Source organism: Embiotoca jacksoni, unplaced genomic scaffold (assembly GCF_022577435.1).
Source record: "Embiotoca jacksoni isolate LCO1_2020_lvr unplaced genomic scaffold, fEmbJac1.0.p SCAF_34, whole genome shotgun sequence".
In the NCBI taxonomy this organism is placed as follows: domain Eukaryota; kingdom Metazoa; phylum Chordata; class Actinopteri; family Embiotocidae; genus Embiotoca; species Embiotoca jacksoni.
The window spans coordinates 1,461,308-1,484,646 of record NW_027185386.1 but is presented as its reverse complement, the minus strand read 5'-3'; the positions used below and the strand labels follow the sequence as shown (position 1 = coordinate 1,484,646).

Here is a 23,339-nt window from a genome sequence, read left to right as displayed (position 1 = left end):
CAAAATGTGTGCGACCTTGGTTTCTTACCTTTTACGTCACAGAGAGGGAGCAGAAATTGAGCTGAACTTTGACATCCAAGTAGACGCAGGCGAGATCATCACTTTTCTGTGAAAGTTGAGTCTTGAGCCAACAAAAAAGAAAACTCGCATCCATAGTCCTCACGTGTAAAATGTCACTGTTAATGAGAGAAGCTATGCATTGATCAGTTCCAGGAAAAAGGTCCAGGCCGAGGATGGGTGGTTCAGTTCATGGAAATAAAGGGCATTGATCGCTGGGGTATGTCTTATTGGAAGTGAATAGCATCAGGATTAATTTCCCCTCTTGTTTCTGATGGAAACAGATAACCTACTTCCCTCCCATCAAGACCTTGAGGCCAATTTATTTGTATTACAACCTGCAAACACCGAGCCACTGATGTATGTCCAGCTCAGTGCAGTGTATAAAAGCTCTTGTTTAATATGGCGTGGTCATTAAAAGAGAAGGTCATACAGGCAGCTTTGTTTACACTGACTGAAAAATGCAGGTCCACCTTGAAGATGAAGCACCGCTATCATGAAGCCCCATTAACACGGAGCAGCACAGAAAATCTGCATCTGCTGTCTTCTCCAAGGACCCCGTTTAGTACCAAACAAGAGGTTTATATCGTCATCTGGAGGCTGAACGAGCGCGTCATGTTTCAGCTGTCGAGGTGACGGGAAGTGAAGTTTTTTTTACCCACATCTCCGCAAATATGCGTCTTTTTTTTTTTTTTTTTAACTGCACAGATTCAATATTTTATGCAGCACATTTAGCTGCTAAAACCTTTTTGCCAACAGCAACTTTTTAAAGTCATAATATTTGTTGTGTTTGCAGCTTTTTGCATTAGCTGCCCCCATGTGGCCATAAAAATATACTTTTTTATTTTTTGTAACTTCATTTTTTAACAAAAACATTTTAAACTGGAAAATTTACAGTCAAACTGCCAGTCTGCTCTATAAATTAATTAATTAGCTTTGGAGACCAATTAAACGAGCTTTGTGTTTCGCTAATTAGCAAATGCTAATATGCTAAAATAGGATGTTAAACTTGATGAATAAACCTGTTAAACATCAGCATGTGCGTGTAGTTGAATGTAGAATGGCTAAAATGTAAGTTCATTTTTTGACCTCAGAAACACCCGTTACAGAGAAAACAATCTTTCAATCCATTCATCACGCGTGTCCGTGCAGATATTATGGATCAAAGCGTGTGTCGTCGAGCTGTGTGGGAGGGAAAGGAATCCATAACTGCAGGTCAGCATGGAGCTGGATTCATCTTCAAAGGTCTCAGCAAATCAAAAAAATAAAAAGTTCAGGTGATGGCAGTAATGAGCTCGTTTCTATAATTCATGCCTTGAAATCATAATTCATGCATACAAATGAGCAATTTTACACCTCGTAATGCTTCATTTGTTCACTTGAATTAATCATTTTTGCACACAAATTACCAGATGAGGAAAAATGTGTTGTTTAATAAAAGCAAAATCCAGATTATGTGAATATGGCAGTCACGTCTGTGAGGCTGCGGGTCGATAATCTGTTGAGTATTTTATTATTATTTATTTATTTGGTCGATTAGAATATGGGTCGGATTTCATGAATTCATGTGATAACTATGCATCTTTTTAATGTAAAATTTGTTTCACGTGTGATTTTGCGCCGGAGTAAATGTGAACAAAAGACACAGGAAACAGGAAGTGTAATACATAGATAAATATAATGTAAGCAAATACATTCAGACAGAATCAGTGTCGTCACCAGCGCGTTTACATCAGCGTACAGAGGACTCGTGACCACCAGTTCACAGCACGAGGTTTTAAAGTTGCGTTTGGATTAAATCGACCCCGAAAACCTTCCCGTTACCACCGTGACTCCCGGCCCGTTTAATCCCACCATGCGTTACGTAACGGAGCAGCAGCAGCAGCAGCTTTGACAAATTTAGATCAACAGACGTGTCTCCATCGGTGGATGGTCGCTGATTTGACTTTGTTTTGGTCGGTTTATTTCCCTTGACGAACTCACACTAAGCTGTTAGTTATGTTCACATGGTCTCGGTCACGATGCTTCAGTTCCTCTCAGTTCTACAGAACTCTTCATCGAGTCTCAGCTCGTTGTTTTGGTTTCACAATACCCAACTTTACTGCCGTTGTACTGGTACCGGTTCAACTTTGGTACCAGCTTCTTTTATTGATTTTGTTTTCCATTTCAGATAGTCCGGTACGACCTACAACTTGTGCCCAGTGGAAAAACCACAAAAAGCCAGTAGAGTAGAGCCAGTAGCCCAGATAGCACTGGTTTGGTGATTTTAAAGGACAATTTTAGTTAATTTCAGGATGCTGTTTTTACCCTCAACGTGTCTTTTGTGTCTCTATGGGTCGGGCTAACTTTGCCCTTCCAACCTCCATTGTACACGAATATAGAGCACATATCGGGGATAAAAATCAAGGTCCCTGCAGCTTTCCAAAAAAACCCAGCTTCATTTTAATAGTTTGTTTTCAGTCTGACTGAAGAGAAACACAGAGATTAGTCGCCTAGAACGGACATTTTACTGACCTCCATCCTGAAATACTCGCTGTCTGACCTGATTCCTGGTTTGTTTACATGTGTGAGGCTGATTTTACTGGAAGCTCGGCAGCTAAATGTGATGGCAGATCACCATGCGGGTTATTATGAGGACGGTTGCGGGTCATTTCAGTTGGATGGTATTTATTGGAACTGCTACAACCACAAACAAGGAGTTTAAATCAAATGGAGCACAGATTTGGAGGACGGAGGGTGAGAACTAGAAGCTGGACTGAACGCTCAGCTCTCCAGACGTTGGTTCAAAGCGCTTACAAAGTGTAAAAAGTAATTGTATGTGCTGGATTTTTTTTTTGCTTGCTACAACCTCTGCAGCACCAAAGCCTACTTAATATAAAGCTATCCAAAGCGTTACAAATGTAAACAAATCAGAATGCTCGGGTGAACATGAAGGTGATTAGGTCACCCAGAAAGTTGCCAAAGAAAGAGATTGGTAACGTGGTTGGCGGTTCCTTCCAGTGAGACTGTGAAAAAAATCAGGTTTTTTTGGGAAGCAGAACTGAACAAACTAGTTGGCGATTCAAAGGTTAATCTCTCCAGATTTAACGTCTTTAGTCAAGAATCAGATAAACAATCACAGAAGTCTGTTTCACATCAGGCCAGTGATTCGCTTCCCTCCGCGCCTTCCTTTTCTGTACGAACTCCATCATTTACCGTGAGGATTTACATCCTCCACACGTCCCCATGAGACACGCAATACGGTACATTTCTGCAGCTAATTTCCAGACGGGTCAAAGGTGAACGGTTCCCCTGCAGCAGCAGCTCGAGGCCCAGCGACTCTCCAAGGACACCAGTGACTCGGAGCACGTTCTGTTTCTGAGAGGACTGACCTCTGACCTCTGACCTCTGGGTGATGGGGCTGTCCGTCATGTGGCTCCACACACTCAGTGGAAGATATATGACCTGCAGTCCTGTCACAACATTGAAACCTTCTGTTATTTGTTTGCTGCCTACAAAGTTTGGTTCAAGACAGAAAGCGAGCTGCACGAGGTCGATATGAATTCCTCCGCTTCTTACACAAATCTACAGAGCAAAAAAAAAAAATGGCAACCAGCTGCAAAGCTTTTTTGAGTTTACTCAACTAACGAGTGGTGAAGTTGAAATAACAAAACATTTCAAGATAAAAGGAAAGGTTGTCTCAACAAAAAATATACAATGCTGTCAGGGCACAAAGTTTCTAATGTATAATATTTATTAGTTTAAAAGTTAATCGTAATCTTAAATTGGACAAAATTTAAGAAAGCACTTTGGTTAAACTTCTCAACCCAACACATGAACTGTTAGTTGAGTAAACTCCAAAAAGGCTTTGCAGCAGGTTGCTCTATTATTAAAGAAAAAGGTTTTCTCAACTTTTCTGTTTTACAGTGCATAAGATCAACTCGGATTCAACAAACACGGCAAAACTTGCAGTAAATAGCTCGTTTTTTTAAAAGTTGTTGAATGGTTACGGGCCGTCAGTATTCACACCTACACTGGAAACTGCAAACAGCAGTAATCTTTGTTTTGCTTTCAGGAAGCCAACAGGCTTTTTGCTCTTGTACCAAACTCTCTCTGAGGCTGAAGGTAAAACCATCAGAAAGCTGCTGAGGAAACACAGTTGGCATTATTCTCCACCAATTTCACCGATAGCGTCAACAGGAAAATAAACTCTTAACACTAGTTTGAACAATAACCGTCATAACAGGACATGACCCTGTTTAAAACTGTAGTATTTTATGTTCAAACAGACTCGAACCAAAAAACAATCTGTGTTGCTTCCTGTCCTGAGGCAAACCTGTCTCTGATATCAGACCATGTGACGTCTCCGTCTAACATCTACGTTCTCTGAAAAAACACGTTTGTCAAAAAGAAGCCCGATCCGCAGCATGTCTGTTTGACTGGCAGTCGGGTCTCCTGGGAGGCTCTCCGGGGGCCGGGCTGACCTGCAAGTCGAGGGTCACCAGAGTTTTTATCAAGAAATAGAAGTTGTAATTGTTTGGAACTGAACTCGGATTTTGTTCTGCTTTATCAAAGAGAAATATAGATGAAAGATTTTAGAAAGCCTGATTAAAAGTCCTTCCCCTTTGCTGCAGACAGTTGTACGAATGTTTAACTGCTGTTGTGCGATGCCAGCCTGGCTCAGCCCCGCTGCTGCTCACGGCCTCAACATTTGATGTGATTACAGTGTGGAAACCCTGTTAGCATTAAGGCTTGCCCAGCTGCTCTGCAGGGCGGACAGATCAGCGACCGGAGGTCAATGCTGACCGGATAAAGGCGGCTTCTCTGCCTGTTAGAATAACCGCTTGAAACAAGTGATTGGCCACCGACACCTTGAACGACCTTCAGCCTGCAGGTCCCGATCCAATCAGCCTTTTTAACAGAGATTGTAGCAGTATTTCCGTGAAGAAGAGCCGTCATTATGCCAGCTTATCCTCTTCGCACTGAGCCAAACGAAGCCGGTATGATGGGTGATGTTAGCTTCATCCTGTAGTTTCCACTTCTGGCCAGCAGTGGCCGCTGTTCAGCAAAAGTTACGCAGGCTCACGTTATAGTATATAAGTGTGATGTTAAATTACTACACATAACGCCTCAAAATACGCTGGAGCACAACTACTTTCCATCCACAAGGTCACAGATCTTAACAGAGTTAAAGATCTTAGTCCGCTTTTCACATTTTCTATTGATTTTCACGAGAACATATTGCCAGTTTTTATTTGTTTGTTTCCTCTGCGTCTCTTCAAATGGATTATGAGGGCTGCTGTACTTTCAGATTTGGTGGATAACCTAGTGGCCGGATCCAGACTTAAAGGTGCAGTCCGCCTTATCGTCTCATCCCGCCTCCTGTGGCCACACCTCCTTCCTAAATACACTTCCCATTTTCATCGTCGGGGGCTCAGCACTGCTCCTCCCCCAGCGAGTCTGTGTTCTTCCCCAGGTCTATGGAGGCTGAGGCGGCTCGCACATTCCCACGTCCTGGACCGGGACCCGGACCAGGTCCAGGACCGGGAGCCGGCCCTCCGACGACGAGCCCGGCTCTGGCGCCGCTGTGGCCGGGGTAGACCTCCACGGTGCTGGAGATGGACTGGAGGGAGCGGTCCCGGAAGTAGTGGAAAGCCTCCTGGTCCAGGTAGTTCTGCTCCTCGCGCAGGCCCTGCTCGAACAGCTTGCGCTTGTGTCTGAACTCGATCACCGTCTTGGTGTAGGAGTTGAGGGTGGTGACGGAGGCGGCCATGCAGCAGGTGAAGGAACCCCACGCCATGCTGGTTAGAGACAAAGACAAGGAGAACAACAACTTCAAACACGGTTGTCATCTGTGCAGTAAGTGTGATTGTTTTCTCGTGAAAAGGAGCGTGGTGATAAGAGCCTGTTCTGGATGACGAGCTGCCAGTCAGCAAACGTCCACAAGTATGAAAATATCCAGTCAAAAATATTAATGATCTAGCACCCTTTTGAACATGGACATAATCCTACTAACTCTTCTGAGTTACAGTAAAAACAAGGTGACTTTTTTTCTGCTGGTTCAAAATGATTGGGACTGTCTTTGTACTTTTTGGAGCCCGTGTGTGGTGGTTTAATTCTGGAGTTGTCTTCACTCCCAACAGTCACTTCCAGACCTTCAAAGAAAACAAAAAACTGACGTGGTAATCGGTCCAGAATTTGTCAACCCGAAGTGTTGGACAAGTGGAGGAAAAACAGAAGAACATCATTGTCCTGGTAGAAACACCGGGAGGAACTGGGCGAGAGACTGAGGAGTGGTTGGTGAGACGGAGAGAGAGTTTCCTCTGGGAATGAAATCACTCCGAGAAACATCTGTGATGAATTCTCTGAGCTCTCCATCCTCAACCTGTGCTCCAGTTAATGTTCGCGGCCTCATTACTGATGGGCTGCTAATTGAGGGAGTGTGGAGGCCCTGGGGGGGAATAAGCCTTGATATTAGGTAGCTAATTGGGAAGCAAACAGCACGTGTGTGCAGAGCTTAAATACTGACGAAAATATCAAGTCTTTAAAAGCTGCTGAGCTGGAAAACCACAAAAACATCAAAACTCAGAGGTCGATGCAATCCATCACTCTTTATCAGGAAAAACAGGGATTCAAACCGGGGTAGGCTTTAAGTTCATAATGAACCCTCCATATTTGCAATTATTGTCTCACTAAGGAAACCTAGAACGTTTTTAAAGTAAAACCCCCAAAATATTCTAAAATTACAATAATAAATCAAAAAGTAGAACGACAGTGAAAAACTAAACAAATCACCAGCGCTTGTATCACGGAAATAAAAAGCCAGACACTTGACCAAAAAACTATTCTTTCAAAAAGTATTTCTTCTCCGAGGTGGTGAATATGAGTGATGACTTATTCATTAGAGACCTGATTACTGTCTGTGGTTGTTTCAGGCTATAAATCAGACTTCTAGACTGTTGAGAACAAAACTCTGTTGAAGTGTGACTTTTATTTGTGTTGCATGAAACTGAATGTTTGTGATGAACTCTTCAGAGGCAGCGAGTTTAACGAGATCAAACACACGAGGACAGAGTTGGTCTGCAATGAAATAGCTCTTTTCTACCTTCATGGCTGTTATGACCCCCGTGGTGCTTATGTGTTATCGGCTGCAGGTGAGCTCATCTGATTGGCTGCAGGTGAGCTCACCTGTAGGCGATTTTATTGGCTAACTGTTTTAATTGGCTGCAGGTGAGATTTTCTGCAGGTGAACTCGTCTGATTGGCTGCTGGTGTGCTTGTGTGATTGGCTGCAGGGGAGCACATCTGATTGATTGGTTCTGAGTGAGCGTGCTCCAGGGAGCTGATTGGTTGCAGGTTAAAGGTCAGCTCTCTGCAGACATGTTACTGTTTGGAAAGTTGTAAATATATATTGGAGTTGGGGTTAGTACCTTGTGTTTACATTTAGTTTATGTTCTTTTTTTTTGAGTAGGTCACTTATCACTTATTTTTCTTAAATATATATGAATCAATATTCATATTAAAGGGAGGCTGACTCCATTTAAGTCATGTGGACCCTCGTTGATGTGGATTTTAAGGAATTCCAACATCCATACGAGGAAGAGTATCCGTGGGTTTGGTTCCATCTTAGACTGAAGGTTTCATCAAATGTGTTCACCGACTGTTATAACGTCTGGAGGAAAGTTTAGGTTTCAGTGGAGCTTCAAACAGAATACGTGAGCGCATCTCGGAGCTGAACACATTCACACTTCTCATCTGTCCTGAAGGAGCTTTTTTGGGCTCCTGCTCCAGCCAAGGTTAATCCTTCCTGCTGAATGTATTCCACTTTAACGATCCTGAACGAGTCTCTCGTGGCGTTAAATGAGAGGACTTCACTCGACTGACTGACAGAGAAAGTCTTGATATTACCAGCAGCAGGTGTTCTCGTTCCGGGTGTTTCTCTCCTTCTGTCAACGGTTTATTCTTATTTCCTGAAAATTACTTTTTTATCAGTTTACTTTTCATCAAACTGTTGGTAATGCTGGTTTGGGTAAATACTGCATCAAAAAAATAAAATAAAAATAAAATTAAAAAAAATAAAAAAAAAATATATATATTACAGAGGTCCAAAGTTCATTCTTGAGTTGAGACAACAATATCAGGAGCTTTCAATAATTGCACATAACTCACCTTTTAAGCCAATTTATTATTTATTTATTTATTGACTTTTGAGATTATCGGATCTCCAAGCATTTAAAAAAGTAAATAACTGAGAACGTTTTGTTTCCACGAACAACATAAACTACGCTCTTCTTCTCTGAGATTCTCCGTCCACAAATGATCCGATCTGAGACAGCAGCTGCAGCTCGGCTCTACCTCCTGAGCCGAGAGCAGGAAGGTCGGATAATTATCTGACAGGTCTGAAAACCACCTGACGGGCTGACGGGCCGCCGCGCACCTCCGGAGACGGTCACTTTAAAGACACGTCAGATAAATGGAGCAGCGATGGATCTGTCTGCGTGTCCTTAACGATCTCTGTCTGTCCTTCTGTCGTGCAAAATATTTGTTCTTCAGCAGCGATGCAGGAGAATTTAACATTACTGGATATTGGTGTGTTTGTGTGTTTGTATTGGTCACGTCGTGGGGACATTAATGTGTTTGCAGGCTCAGGTGAAGGTTGTGTAGAGTTTATTAGTGTTCGGACAAGTCTTCAGGAATGTGTCCATCTGATGGAAACGTGTGTGTGTGTGTGTGTGTGTGTGTGTGGACTGACCAGAAGGACCAGCCATAGTCCCAGCTGTGAGGCCTCCAGTCTTCGGGACCCAGACTGACCGTGATCTGGAACACCTGAGTGTACATCATGTGGGCCACCATACCCAGAAGACCTGCAGCACCAACACACACACACACACACACACACACACACACACACACACACACACACACACACACACACACACACACACACACATTTATTTATTGCACAACATTAAAGACCTTCTAACGATCTGAATGTGACAGTGCTGAGAAAAACTTCCTCTGTTTTCTTACAATTATTAGAAATACATATAAAACATATACATTATAAAATCCCCTCTTTTCCTGTAGCGGCAACACGAGCATCAAACTGGTCCAAGAAAAAAAAAAATACACAAAATAACCATGGTTGGATTTCCATAAAATCGCCTGTGGATATTCATGGTCCCCTGAGGTTTCACCAAATAACATTTTATACATTTTAAGACCTTTGAGAGCACTAAATTATTAATTATTTACACGTATTTCTTGGTCATATGGGTTGGATAATGATGGAAAACCAAGATAATTAATTTACTTTAAGTTATTCTACTTTTTCTGTATATCACAAAACTCCAAATATAGATGATTAATTAACTGACCTGGACCCAGATAGCAGCAAAAAAAAAGAAAAGAAAAGATAAACACGATTTAACTGCTTCATACTGCACAAATCACCGTAAAACAATCTCACTTTTACTATAGATATATACAATAACTCGGGTGTATATAGATAAATATAACAAGGCCAAAATCAGATACCAAATCATTTTATAACTTACTTTTAACACTAAATGCAGGCAAGAAAAACAAAATTTAAGGCCTTTATAAAAGTTATTTGAGACTTTGTAATTAATTGAGTAAGTTTTTTAACTGAACTCAAAGCTTTTTATGACTTAAAAGTAATTTCACACAAATTAAGATGTAAAAAAATCAGCTGTTTACCAATAATTTAGTGATCACATTCCTGCTCCCCAGAGGGTGAACCCTTTCCTGTCATGCCAGGTGAACCGTTAACGTATGTTCTTGTTCTACCTATAGTAACTCTCAGCATTAGATCATCTGCCCTGATGATCACCGTGAAGAAAAACAGCAGTAAATCTCTTGTGGTGTGAGATGCAGCTCGCCGTATCATCCGTAATAAATCAGAACACGTGTAATTATCATAATTAGTCATTATGCAGAATCAATTGATTTAACGTGCTGGTTGGGAGGCGTCCAATCAATTAGAGATGGAGACGTAATCACTCATAAGTTTACAATAAATCAAAGAGCTGCGATGTGACGTTAATGCTCCAGCTGTGTGTGTGTGTGTGTGTGTGTGTGTGTGTGTGTGTGTGTGTGTGTGTGTGTGTGTGTGTGTGTCACATGGAAGTGTGTGATGGGTCTGAGCCATGTGTCTGTGTTTATAATCAGTCTCGCTGAGGTTGTGTGTGTGTTTGTTTGTGTGCTTGTTTGTGTCTGTTTGTGTGTTTGTTTGTGTTTGTTTGTGTGTTTGTTTGTTTGTTTGTTTGTGTGTGTGTGTTTGTGTGTGTTTGTTTGTATGTGTGTGTGTGTTTGTGTGTGTTTGTTTGTGTGTGTGTGTTTGTTTGTGTGTTTGTTTGTTTGTTTGTGTGTGTGTGTTTGTGTGTGTTTGTTTGTGTGTGTGTGTTTGTTTGTGTGTGTGTGTTTGTTTGTGTGTGCAGCATCGTGCCTCCACAAACTCAGCTCCTCCAGATTTACTGTTCACTATAAAGAGAGCATCATTTCTCCTCGACCTTCACTCCATGACATCTCGTACTTCTATGAAGTGTGTGTGTGTGTGTGTGTGTGTGTGTGTGTGTGTGTGTGTGTGTGTGTGTGTGTGTGTGTGTGTGTGTGCACGAGGTCATTCATCGTCTCTACTGTATCATCAGCTGTATCGATGCCAAACTTTAATGTCACTGTCACTTCCTGCTCCAAACCGCTCCGAACTAGTAAAGATGGTGACGGACAGAATCTGAACTGGAGGATTCATAACGTTCACAAACCAACGATGACATCACTGATGGCTGATGACATCACTGATGGCTGATGACATCACTGATGGTTGCCTTTAGTTATCAATTCTTAGAAAATGATTTTTAAAAAGTCGTTGTTGTCGTGACCTGCATGTACTTTCTTGTCTTTTTAAAATTCCAGCCTGGATCCTGTTTCTCTAGTCGAAGCCGGATTCTCTGAGCTGCCGTATATTGATTTTCAAAAAGCAGATTAACATTTTTCCCAGGCGAGGGAATATTCATCAGTTTTCCGTGTCGTTTATGAATGTGATTGAGATCAGATCCATCAGTCGTGGTGTGACGGGAGAGGAGCAGGAGTTACAGCTCCAGAGGTTTCAAAAAACCAAACGTCCTCGGAGAGACCCGAGACGAGCGGCGTGCAGCTCGGCCGAGGAACAGCCAACTTCTTCTGTAAGAGGTTTAACGTGAGTTGGGAGAAAAACGCCTGGCAGCGACACAGCGAAGGCTTCCCGGGGATAACCTCCGACCCCGGACGGCCGCTCACAAATCTCCCGCCGCTCGCCTCGTAATTCTCAGAGCGCTTCTCCATGTGAGAGTTGGTCAGAGGAATGTGCTGCCTTTCAATCAGAGGTTGTCATAATCCACCAGTGTTGAACAGAAAACACACGCGTGTTCACTTCGCCTACTTCCAAAGAAAAGGGGAGGGGGATGGGGGGGGGGGCTTACCGGACAGCACGGTGAAGACGGCGGCGAAGGCATTAAGTTTGAGTCCGTCGATGACGTTGCTGGAGTGGAACAGCTCCAGACACATGAGGCTGAATCCGACCACCAGCAGCAGGATGTAGAGCACCTCGGACACCACCGACAGCCACAGGACGCCTGCGGCGCCAAACACAACAGCTGGCAGCTGAGACTAACGTAGCACACATATACACACATATTCATACGAGGTGCGATCCAACGTGAACATTTGTGATTTCAGGTCAGAGTTTGAGTCAAACTCTGGAAACAGAACTTTTGAAAAGCTTCAGGAAGTCGATGAAGTGACGACCAACGTCGAAAAGACCGAATTTTACGCCTAAAATTACAATATATTAATTTACTTTTTTTGGTTTTGTGAGATAAATGTATTTTTTTCTGCCCATAAAATTCGAGTTGACTTTCACAGAAACGCACAATAAATATTTGATTTATTTGGAGTGTTTTCCTCCCGGGGACGAAGCTTGGATGGATCTCTGCAGGATGACGGCCGGCTCCCCTCCGCCGGCGGGACGCTCGCAGCTCAAAGACAAGCTGAGATATTAGTTTGCGATCGGCCCCACGGGAGGAGGGGAGGGTGCGTTTGATTTCCCCACCTGCTTGTTTCACACATTGATTGGTGCTCTGGTCTTACAGACAGAATAAAAAATAAAAAGCCGTCAGAGCAGAGAGATATTATGCAGCGCGATGAAGAAGTGTTTCAACCCGACCGAACGTCTTCATGCCCCGACAACGTGCACATTTTACTTTTAAAGCCGAGGAGGGTCGTCGTCCCGCTCGCGACCAGAACTCAACACATTTTCCTTCGCATGCTTTATTTAAAGTTTTTCTAAAAGGCAAGAAGCTGCTCTTTGAACGGTTGACGGGTTGAACGGGATTATCTGCTCCGCTCCGTTCTGCCGGGTTTCAGTCCGACGACGACCTCCCGGCTGAGTTTTTCAATTTAACTTCTGAGGAGCTTCACGATCCCCGAACTGCAAATACCGATTGCTAAATTCCTGTCACACCTCTCTCCGGGCAAGGTGAGGCACATGTCCACACTCAATGTGTCTTTACATCAAAGTTAATAGTTGAATATTATGTCAGTAAATCAAAAAGGCAGAATAGCACGAGTACAGAGCAGATTTTAATGAAAGGAAAAGGAACTCGAGGCGAGTCTCAGATTCTTGGGAAGTTTTAGCTGCAGGTTTTTGATGCTTAAAAATAAAAACCCGTCTTCCAGCAGCTATGAACACACGACCATCGTTAACATCCAACTATTGTGTCCCACTAAAGACATCGTCCTTCCTCCAGCTCCAAACTTTGTCCTCGTTTTCAACCGTTGCTTCCCGCTGACAAAGTTTAATAACTTCTTTTGTGCTTCACATTCGTAGTTGTGTGTCGCACGTCAGCTAGAAACCATTTTACTCTACATGTATTATGTATTATTAACGGGATACAGCCTGTAAAGATGGCACCCAAGTAGGTTGCCATAAATCTGCCATGTTCCCTCCATCTGGTCAGTGTTTCCTTCTGAAAATAACTCCAGGGTTCATTAGATATTAGGGCTCAAACGAAGCTATGTTCGAAGGGTGTGTCTAGTTTGATTGACAGGCCTGTGGTGTAGTCAGGTTTCCGGTATAGGTGGGCGGGGCATAGAGTCTTTGGGTTCCCCAATCACTGGTATTACACTTTGGGCTCACTTTTCCGACCTAAAGACTACAAACATTTTCGATACTGTCTACGCTTCTAAACAGCCATCGACATTTTGCTGTTACGAGTGATTCTGTATTAAATCATTTTCCCTGCAAATTAAACAAATTTAAATTTAAATTTGATGGAAAAGATGCAACGGCGGTTCGGTTCCAGATTTCATGTTTCATCTTCACTTTCTCGTTAGCTGCGACTTTAATTTACAGCCGGTCGATAGAAATAAACTCCAGGAGGTACAACAAGCCTGTAAGGGGAAATTCACAATGCAATATTATTGATCCAAAATAATTTTGTCCCGTTTCTGCCTCGTTGAATATGTATCAGCAGACTTCATTAAACCGCAGGCGGTAAATAAAAGATGTTGCGAAGGACTGAAGTGATAACAGGAAGGAGGCGGCTCATCAGACCGAGTCTCATCACGTCTTTAATTACTGTACTGTGTGTGTGTGTGTGTGTGTGTGTGTGTGTGTGTGTGTGTGTGTGTGTGTGTGTGTGTGTGTGTTCAAAAGTGTGTCAGTGGTGCAGGGAAGGTCTGAGTGTGACACGTTTTCAGACCCCATTTTTTCAGGGTTTCTCAAAACATGTCCACATCGAGAATTCAGATTTAATTAGCTTTTGATCCACAGAGAAGCTCATTAAGCAGATCATTTATCAATTAATTTAGTGCTGGATTTTTAAGATAAAAAATGTAATTATTTTCATACGCTAGGGTAATAATTTCAAGTTAATAACTGGAGCTGCAACACAGGATTTATGTCAATACTTAATATTTCAATTGTTTCTGAGATGAGTCAAAGAAGCCAATTTTATAAAAGAAAAGGAAAATGAACAATAAAAGTTACAGTTCAAACTCCTCAAATTGGTTGATTAAAAAAACAAACAAACTTCCTCAATTGTTAAAACTTTAAAAGATGAATTGTCTCTGTTAACAGATCAGCTAATCACGTTAGCCGTAAAGTTAGTTACAAACAATGGAGATTTTTATTTTGTCGGCGAGAACGACGCTATCAGCGCGAAGGATTAACGAGAGGACGATCTGGGTGGAGCTCAGCCATGTGAATAAATGTTACTAAACATGAGGAGCTCTCAGAGGAAAAAAAAAAAAAAAAGGTTGAAGACGTAATTAAACAACTTCTACAGCGAAAACACCTCGACAGTTGAACAGTTTTGGTTTTAAATGTAAAGAAAAGGATGGCGACCCATCATGCATTTCTTCTGGTCGATCTGGAACTTTGCATCCCTGACCGCAGTATTTTTATTTTTTTGTAAAACTCTGGCTGCCATCCGGTCTCCGAGTGTTTCCTTGTAATCAAATTAAGATGTTTTTTGTTTGAGTTTTCATTAAGAGCAGACTCGGATCTGACTGAGGAGCAGCTGTGCGTTATAAAAGCCGGAGGCGGCGGCGGGAACGTCGGCCCGAAGGAAACGCAGATTAACATATTGTATCCTTGTGTGCGAGGCAAGGTCGGCCCGCTCCATACATCACATCAGCCGCCGTGCAACGCTGCCGCTCTTCTTCCAGATGGCATTAACAGATGAAACCATCAGAGAACTTTCATTATTAACTACCTGCTCTGCATGAAACAGCGAATTAGCGGCTACGCCCACACGCACCAACGTATTCTCTTTCTTCTGGACGCTCAAATATTCCTTTCATGCCGCACGCAGGATATAAACACCATGTGCCGCTAGGAATAATCTGATCTTGTTTTGAAGTTAGGACAAGATTCCCTCGTCTCTCCGCATCCCTACACAGAAATATATGATGCTTAATGCATTCAGGCTCCAAAAAAGGGAAATATTATACAGGAGGATATGCTGATAAATTCAGTTTATACTCGACAGAAACATTCGTCGATTTTCTTTGTGACAACTTTGTAAAAACTATCTTAAAATCTGCTTAAAACCTGGATGAGAAGATGAAGCATCATTCTCATCTTCATCAGACTACAAGCTCCAATAGATTCCATAAATCAAAGCTGACAAGACGCCGGAGTAGACTGAGCTTGTTTCAGATCAATTAATACGTGTCACTTTCCATCGACTCCCTCCTTCATCAACATAACAACGGTGAAGTCCTCAGGATGCTTCGAATGAGGCGTCATCTCAAACATCTGACACCGGCTTTACGCTGATAGAATTCAGGCCTTTCTTTTTTTTTAGACACTTCACTCAGTTTTGTGGAGGTTAAAAATCGTCACTTCAACTATTTCTGTCACTTTTTTTTTTTGTGTGACTTTAACTGAAGTGCGTCTGGATTTAACTCGTCTCTGTGTGAGTCGTGAGCTTTGTAGGCCCACCATCCACCCCGACCACCTCCTGCCGACATTCATCAATAAAAAAAAATAAAAAAAGTTGTGCCTAAACATAATTGGAAAAACAGTTTTGTACATGTTTTCTTGATCCTTTATCCTAGAAATTAGATTAGATTAATCATTGAACCCCCTAATGTTGCCTGACTTCGTACGAATAATCTCAAAGCGTTTTTATATCGCAGAATACTTCTAGAACTTCTGTTTTAGTTCATTTAGTGTAATTTTTACCTTTTTATTCCAGTGGTTATTTATTATTGAGGTTTTTTTGTTTGCTATTTATTAGTCTTGATTAATAAAGTCTTTGAGCACTTTCTGTCACGCCTTATTGTGCTTGAACATCGTCAGTGTTGTTTTTTAAGTGTTTGTCAAGATGGATGTCTTCTTTTTACTGCGAAACAAATCTACCTGCAGGTACAAATAAAGCAACTTCAACCTTTTTTCGACATCCTCATGCGACCTTTCTTTTTCAACCTGTCTCCTCACGGCATGTTTTGGGAATGAGATCGGTTTGTTTGGTTCATAGCGCACTAAAAAGCGACTCCAGCTGGAGCTCACGGTTCGATGTGATCCGTCCTCTCTGCGACAGACTGTCAGTTCACATGCAGAGATGTTGGAAAGCAGGTTTTTTTGTGTGTGTGTTTCCTCTTGTGAACTCTGTAGAAGGAATCATGACCCTTCAGGTGAGCCGACTTTAAAATTCAGCTTCATGTGAACTCTCTGCGCTAAATTCAACTTCTACCAAACCCTGACAGTCTACATGTATTTTTGATTCCTTTTTTTTCTGTGTTTTTTTTGTTGTTGTTTCCTCAGCTTGGCGAACAGGTGGCGAGCAGCAGGGAGCGGCGGCGGCGCCTAACGACCGTCATTACTCACCTCTCTCCGAGGCCGGGGCTAGATCAATGAAGCTGCGACACTTCTCACCTGAGAGGAGAGAGCAGGGGAGATAGAGAGGGGAGAAAAAAGAGGACGTAAAGAGGGAAAAAGAGGTGAAGACGGCAAGGTGAGATGAGCTGGGAATGAAGCAGAGGAGGGGGAAGGTGACGAAGAGGAGGGGGAGGAAGGCGACGAAGAGGTGCAGAGGAGGAGGCGATTAGTGGGAAGGAGAAAATGGATGAGAATTAATGCGCAGGGTGGAGAGAAAAGGAGAAAGTGAGCGTTAGTGTGTCAAACTGATACGAGCTCATAATGCATCGAGGCTGCAAACAAAGACACGGCGACTCCTGAATGTCACTCAGCTGCTACTTCATTATCTACTCATCCTCTGCAGCTGATAAAACCACCACTTTACTTTCACTGACACTAACAGTATCAGCAACATTTATTTGCTTTCAGACACTTCGATAAAAAGATGGATATCAGTTTTATGTTTGCGAGATAAGTTTGGAGCACAAAGCAAACAAAGCAAACGCACTTATTGTTTTTTTTTTTAACGACTGTAGTCGTTGCCATCTTTTTTTTTTTTCTTTTTTTTTTTAACCAGAAATGAGCATATTTGGACGAGCTGAGGGAGTGGAGCTTACTGAGGACTCTAAGCCCCGCCCACCGGTACTGGAAACCCAACACGCTCAAATACCCAAGGCATTAAATACTGACGTTTAATGAAAGCCGTTGGCATCTCATATTGGCGCACAAGCTGCTTTGCGTTTAGGCACCAAAAAAAAGTCGTGGTTATTGTTCGGAAAAAATACAGTTTGGGTTGAATATGACACAGTTGCGGTTTAGTTAAGGTTAGGCGTAAAAACTTCTTGGCTTGGGCCACTTGAAAGAAATTCACGTTGACTTTTGCTTTGTCCTGGACTTGAATATCACTCTCCCAGGTGAAAGTAAATGGTTTGTTCCATCCCACTTCCTCCCTACGTGGACACCTCACCCCTTTGTACTTCGTCACGTGACCTTTTCCGACCCGCATAAGACGTAAGGTAGCGTGTGCGAATGCTACTGACACCAACGGCTGTGACAAAATGGAAGTATTTGACGCCTTAGGAATGAAAACGGGCTGGGAAACCTGACTGCATCACAGGCCTGTCGATCAAACAAGACACGCCCCCAATAGTCCTAATATGTAATGGATGATGAATTTTCCAGAAGGACCACCAGAACACTAATCAGTGGGAGGGAATTTATCTAATGACATCTTGATGAACTTGATGCTTTCTGAATGGGAGTCTATTGGAGATTGTTTTGGAGCCAGCCCCTAGTGGCCCACTCTGGTATTACACTTTAAAGCACTTCTGAATTGGCTTCAACTTTCAGACTCAGAAGCTCCGTCAACTTTTATATGCAGTCTGAGACAGAGCTGGAGTCTGGATGTGAACTTAATAGAGATTTAATGATATATTATGGATGTTGTATCAGCAGTCGCTCGTGCAGGAAACGTTCTGCAGACTCTGGTGTCCTCTCGGCTGCGTCGTATTTCTGTTTTCGCTTCACTCGGGCTGCAGCAGAGTTCATCAGAGCTCAGTGGGACCCTGCAGGTCACAGATCAGCGGCCACAACACGAGCCATAACTCAGCCTCCGCGGTGTCACCGGCAGCGGGCAGAACCATCCATAACCCGGCCCGAACACCGACGCCCCCCCACGCCGCCACATACTCACTGAACCCCCCCGACGCAGCGGGCCGGACGACAGATGAAGACGCTCTCTTTGTTTGTCTCCCGGATACTCGCCAATAATTCAGGTTCCACACGAATAGAAAGAAGAGAACCTTCGGGTCTGTCGACCTCGACTTCATATCGTCAGAGTTTCACACGCAACAACAAACAGCTCTCAGTCCTGTGGGTTTAGAGTTCATAGTGATGAGGAGGTTTCCAGGTATCGAGCAGCTAAAAGCGAAACGTATAAACATTTTACTCTCTCTTGTAACTTGAAATTCCCAACTTACTTTACTTAAAAAAAAAGCCGATCATCAGTCTACCACAGCGATGCACCGAGCAGATGCTGCTTCCACAGACCCGATACTCAACCGCCAGACGAAGTGAGTTTGATGTTGGATGTGCAGCGCAAACAACATCCCTCATCTCCAAAATAAAACTAAAGTCGTGCTTCTTATCGGCTCTGTACAAGGCGGCGGTTTTAGAAGTTGGATGGTATTTGTTGAGCCCCAGTTTACGGTGCAAGCGAGTCTCTTTCTCTTTTATGTGTGTGTGCAGAAGTGCAGGCTGGAGGTGTCGACGGTTAGATGATAGTTGAGCGCTTTTGAGCTTGAAGCATCCACCCGTCAACAGCTTCGTCTCCCGTTGCTCTCAAAGTGAAAACAAAACTGCAACTAAAAGTTATGACTTTCCTTTCATTTATACTGAATGGCTACTTGGGGGAGGGTGAGGTGACGGGAGGGGGGGGGGGGTAACTCCTGTGAGGTCGTTGAATTTCCAAGGTCAACAGAGAGCGAGCGTTATGTGCTCCTGACTCGGTGATCTGCAGTGTGAAAATGTGGCGCAGCCGAAAGGTGAGCGGCACGCTGTCTGATTAGGACGGGAATCTGAAATGTAATTAAAGAGTGAGCGGTCGCGTCTGTAACCTGACGACAGGACTAACAGTGCAATCAGTATTCCTGCAGCTTCCTGCAGCTCACAGAAGACGGCGCTGCTCTCAAATGTCAATTATCCCCCCCAAAAAAGACAAAAAAAATCATCAGGTTGTAATGAAACGGGTTCATTTCAAAGAGGCTTCAGGTGCTTTCAGATGTCTTTTCTTGTATTTTTAGTTCACAGACTCTCAGTTTGAGCCCATTATTCTGTCTCCCTGCAGCCAGCAGCACCGCAGTCTGTTTAATCAGCGATCCGATGTCATTCGGGGGTTAATTGCAGCTCTAATGAGTATGAATGGCTTCGTGAAACAACAGCTAACGTACCATTACTTCTACGCTCGCGTCTCCATCTGAATCATTCAGCTGAGAGAACCAACTAAAAACAGGTATCTTTTTCTGAAAATACACTTTTTTGTTGTGATTGAAAACATTTCAGCAAACCTTACTTACTCCTGGATGCTACATTTAAGTTCAAAATTATTTTATATACTTGCTAATAAGTAAGTTCTCCTAATTCGGAGAGTGTTTTTGTGACAAAGACAGTTTTAGTAAATTAGCAACTTCCCTCTGCAAGGAGGTAACACTTAATTTGACTACTTTTATTTTGAAAAACTTTGTGGAGGAAACAAAAAAATGTTTTTAAACCTTTACAAACTGCCAAGAAAATGAGACAAACAGCTCAAAGATACAGAGAGTTTACAGAAAGGCCCTTTCAATGTAAAAGTGAACTTTGTACAAATTAAAGTCAGCAGCCGCTGTTCTCATTACTGCTGTTAAAACGCTGTCGGCCTGAGCTCCTTACGACTCTCTTTGCCAGATTACAGTGATGTAATGAAGTGAGTAAGCTTCACTGGAGCGTTCGCGGCAGCATGGCTGTGTTTTTTTTAATTTAACCTTTAGCTGCCCAGGTGGCCTGGTGTGTCTCCATGGATACAGATGTGACAGCAGCGGGACGAACAACGGCACGAAACATCTGCAGATGTCAAACACCGAGAGGTCAGGAAGTTCAGTGAAGTCAAGACAGAGAGATCTGAAATGAGTTCTATTCTCTGAGAGACTCGAATATAAAAGTATTTTCAGAGCAGAGCAGCAGTGAAACCGAAGAAGCAGTAAAGTTGTCCGACATCGATTAGAGAGTTACAATGATTACTGTTTTTTTTTATGCTAAAATTAAAGACTACATGGAAATGGACGTCGCTTCCGTGTCCCAAAAAAATATGAATCCAATGCAGAAAAGCCTTAAAGTGCAATACCACCGAGAGCCACTAGGGGCTACCTAAAAAGAAACCTCTCCAATACACTCCCATTGAAAAAGCATCAAGTTTTCTCCTGAAATACAAATAAACAGGAGAATTTAGAGCCGTCCATGGATGCTTCAACAAAATACCCAGAAATGAATGAGGTGATTGTCTCTTCGTTCTTTCCAAACCTGCCACTTCGATTAGCTGACAGTCCGTGAGTGACGTGACCGGCTGACTTTGCTATGAGCTGATTGGCTGTTGAAACTGCCCAATGGAGCTGAGTAGCAGGAAACATCCTAAACTTGTTCCTGCGACGCTCTAAAACAGTTTCATCTCGTCTTGAATCTTTGGTCTGACTTTAGATGTCTCTTCAGTTCAGACTTCTGCGGCGACCCGTTCTTTAGATTTGAGGTGAGAAACGTCTAAAACCTGCGGGTCAGCGGCTCCACAGGTCCAGCGTTTAAAGGACGCAGCTCCAGGCTATTTTTTAAATAACTTCCACCAGGAAAAAAAAAACGTTTTAAAGTTCAGCCGCATGGAACATAATTTTAAAACACAGTACGTCAACAGGTCGGAGAGAGATCTGAGACACGTGTCAAAGTTCGGGTTTTCCTGTCACCTGACTGGCCCCGCCTCTCCACTCACCGGATTTTCACTTCTCTAATTATTATTCCTTTACAGTTAGCACTTCCTGGAAAAAGTATTTTTTGGGGTTGGTGTGCATCGCGTGATGCTGCAGTTTCTACGGTAACCACTGAGGTTACGTACAGCGTTGCCTCAGCGCAGCGCTGCTCCTTCATTTAATCTCTAAAATATATTATGACAGCTTCGAACATCACAGAAACTGTGATGCACTTCCTACTTTGATCTCTCTTTACAGACTAGAAGCAGCTGATGTTTGTTTGTTTGTTTGTTTGTTTGTTTGTTTACCTTACATTAGTAAATGAATGCTCAAATGCATCCTCTGAGATGGACAAAATAATAGAAACAATTAAGAGCACAGTAGAAGGGATCTCCACAGATAAATTCGCTGCTTAAAATAGTTAAAAAAAGTTTCCTCTTGTTTGTTTGATTAAAACTGACTTCTTATCGTTTTAGTAAATTCCTGGTCTTATTGAAAAATAAAATTCCTCAGCAGGTGTTAATGAACTCTGAGCCAAGAGCCAAAGAACAGTCAAAGTCCTGAAACATTGTAGGTTTGGATCTTTTTGGGGGATTTTCTGATTGTAAACAAAAGTATAAAATATATTAAAGTGAGAAGAAGGGCTTTAAATAACAATTTAAATAAAATATTTTAATTATTATTATTATATTTTTTTTTATGAATTGTTTATTTTAAATTAGAAAGTAGTAGAAAACTACTTATCAGTCAACCTGCAGGAAAATCCACTCCAAAGGACAGTTTCAGCCTTGAACGCATCATATTTGTACCTCATTAAAATCTAAATTTTCCGACCAGACACACCTTAAACTAAACAAAATATAAATATAAACTAAACGAAATATAAACGACACTTTGGCCGGAACACAAACTGAGATTCTGTCGGTTTTACGCACGGAGGTTTTTTCTTTTGGCTCGTGCGTAAAAACTGACCTGTTGGCTTCTTTTTTCAGCAGGAAATATTCCCTGAACTGTGACTGCTCTCAAACAAATGATCCAAACACAGCTAAACTTTTGTGGACAGGAATAACTGACGCTGATGGGCAGGATGTTCAAGTAGCCTTTAGCCGAAACTGCTTCCAAACGCGCTCCTAAGGTTTGATATTTTGGAGCAACTTGGCTGTTTTAATCGGCAGCTTCAGCTCCGATCCTCTCCGGATGCTTCACTCACTGACGTACCCACCTGCCTCGTGGATGTTCTCCTCGCAGGAGTACCAGATGCCGGTGTGGAAGCGGCGGAAGAGGAAGCGGTCGTCTCCGGTCTCCCAGCTGTAGTGCACCTTGTTCTGGTCCGTCTCGTTCACGCCGTAGTCGATGCAGTTGTGGTGCCGCTGCTTGCTGCAGTTGGGCTTGGGCACGCGCTGGGTGCCCTCGCACCAGTACGTGGTGATGAAGGCGGTGGTGGAGAAGAACAGAGCCACGAGGTTCAGACCCACCGACAGCATCGCGCGACATTTCCGCGTCGTCTTCATGTTCTCGGAGCGAGCTACCGCGTCCCAGCAGGCGGCCAGAAAGTTCCTCCAAGGCGGTCAGAGGAAGAGGAGGAGGAGGAGGAGGAGGAGAAGAGGCATGGCTCGGCGAGGACGCACGGAGGAATTACGCGCGTCCTCTCTGCACCTGTTGTCCTCTCTGTGCTGGTCTGTCCTCACTGCGGAAGGAGGTGACGGAAAGTCCGGACACCGAGAGGCGGCAGAAACGTCTCCTCCCATCTACTTCAGCATCACCGCGGACTCCTTCCAGACTCCCGGAGAGAATACAGAGCTGCTGCCCGTCAGAGAGCAGGACTCTCAGTGAGAGGCGGGATGATGAGAGCCGAGCAGCTCCCTCCCTCTCTCTCTCTCTCTACCGGTGGCTTGTGCGTCATCACCATGAACGGACTGTTCTCATAAAAATAACAACAACTGGCATCCTGTGAGCTCCTTTCTTCCTTTCTGATAATCAGTTAATAAAGATCTTTTGACCGATCCAGATTTCCAGTTTACTGTGACGTAAAAGGAAAGCAGCAACAGAGCCATCGATAATGTTATCGACAGGAGTGCGGTTCTAACGACCTCCAGATACCTGCTGTAAAAAAAGTTTGTTTAACTGAGTCTTTACAAAGCCGGTCAGATAAAATTGAACATCTGAAGACAATTGGATGAAATGACATCAGATGTTCTGCAGTCAATCATGTTCTCCCGAGGATGAACCCCAACCTCCTCCCTACAGCCCCATGCATTACTCCCTCCAAAATGTTGATCTCACAATAAAAATATGATGATTGTTGGCCCCGCCCTGATTAGTTTCATCTGTCCCTCGTTGTCCTTCCCTCCCTGCTGTATTTAGTCCGCACGCTCTTCTTCCCTCTTTGTCAGT

At 43.2% G+C, this 23,339-nt stretch overlaps 1 protein-coding gene across 1 annotated transcript; it reads right to left on the bottom strand.

Moving 5' to 3' along the window:
• Nucleotides 1–1,716: 1,716 nt before the first annotated feature.
• gsg1l (gsg1-like) lies at nt 1,717–22,739 on the bottom strand. The gene is made up of 5 exons (XM_069165445.1): nt 22,168–22,739; nt 16,429–16,476; nt 11,516–11,668; nt 8,788–8,899; nt 1,717–5,837 (listed from the first exon to the last, which is right to left on the bottom strand). The coding sequence occupies exons 1-5, from the start codon at nt 22,454–22,456 to the stop codon at nt 5,471–5,473; spliced, it is 969 nt and encodes a 322-aa protein (XP_069021546.1). The 5' UTR covers nt 22,457–22,739; the 3' UTR covers nt 1,717–5,470.
• Nucleotides 22,740–23,339: the final 600 nt, after the last annotated feature.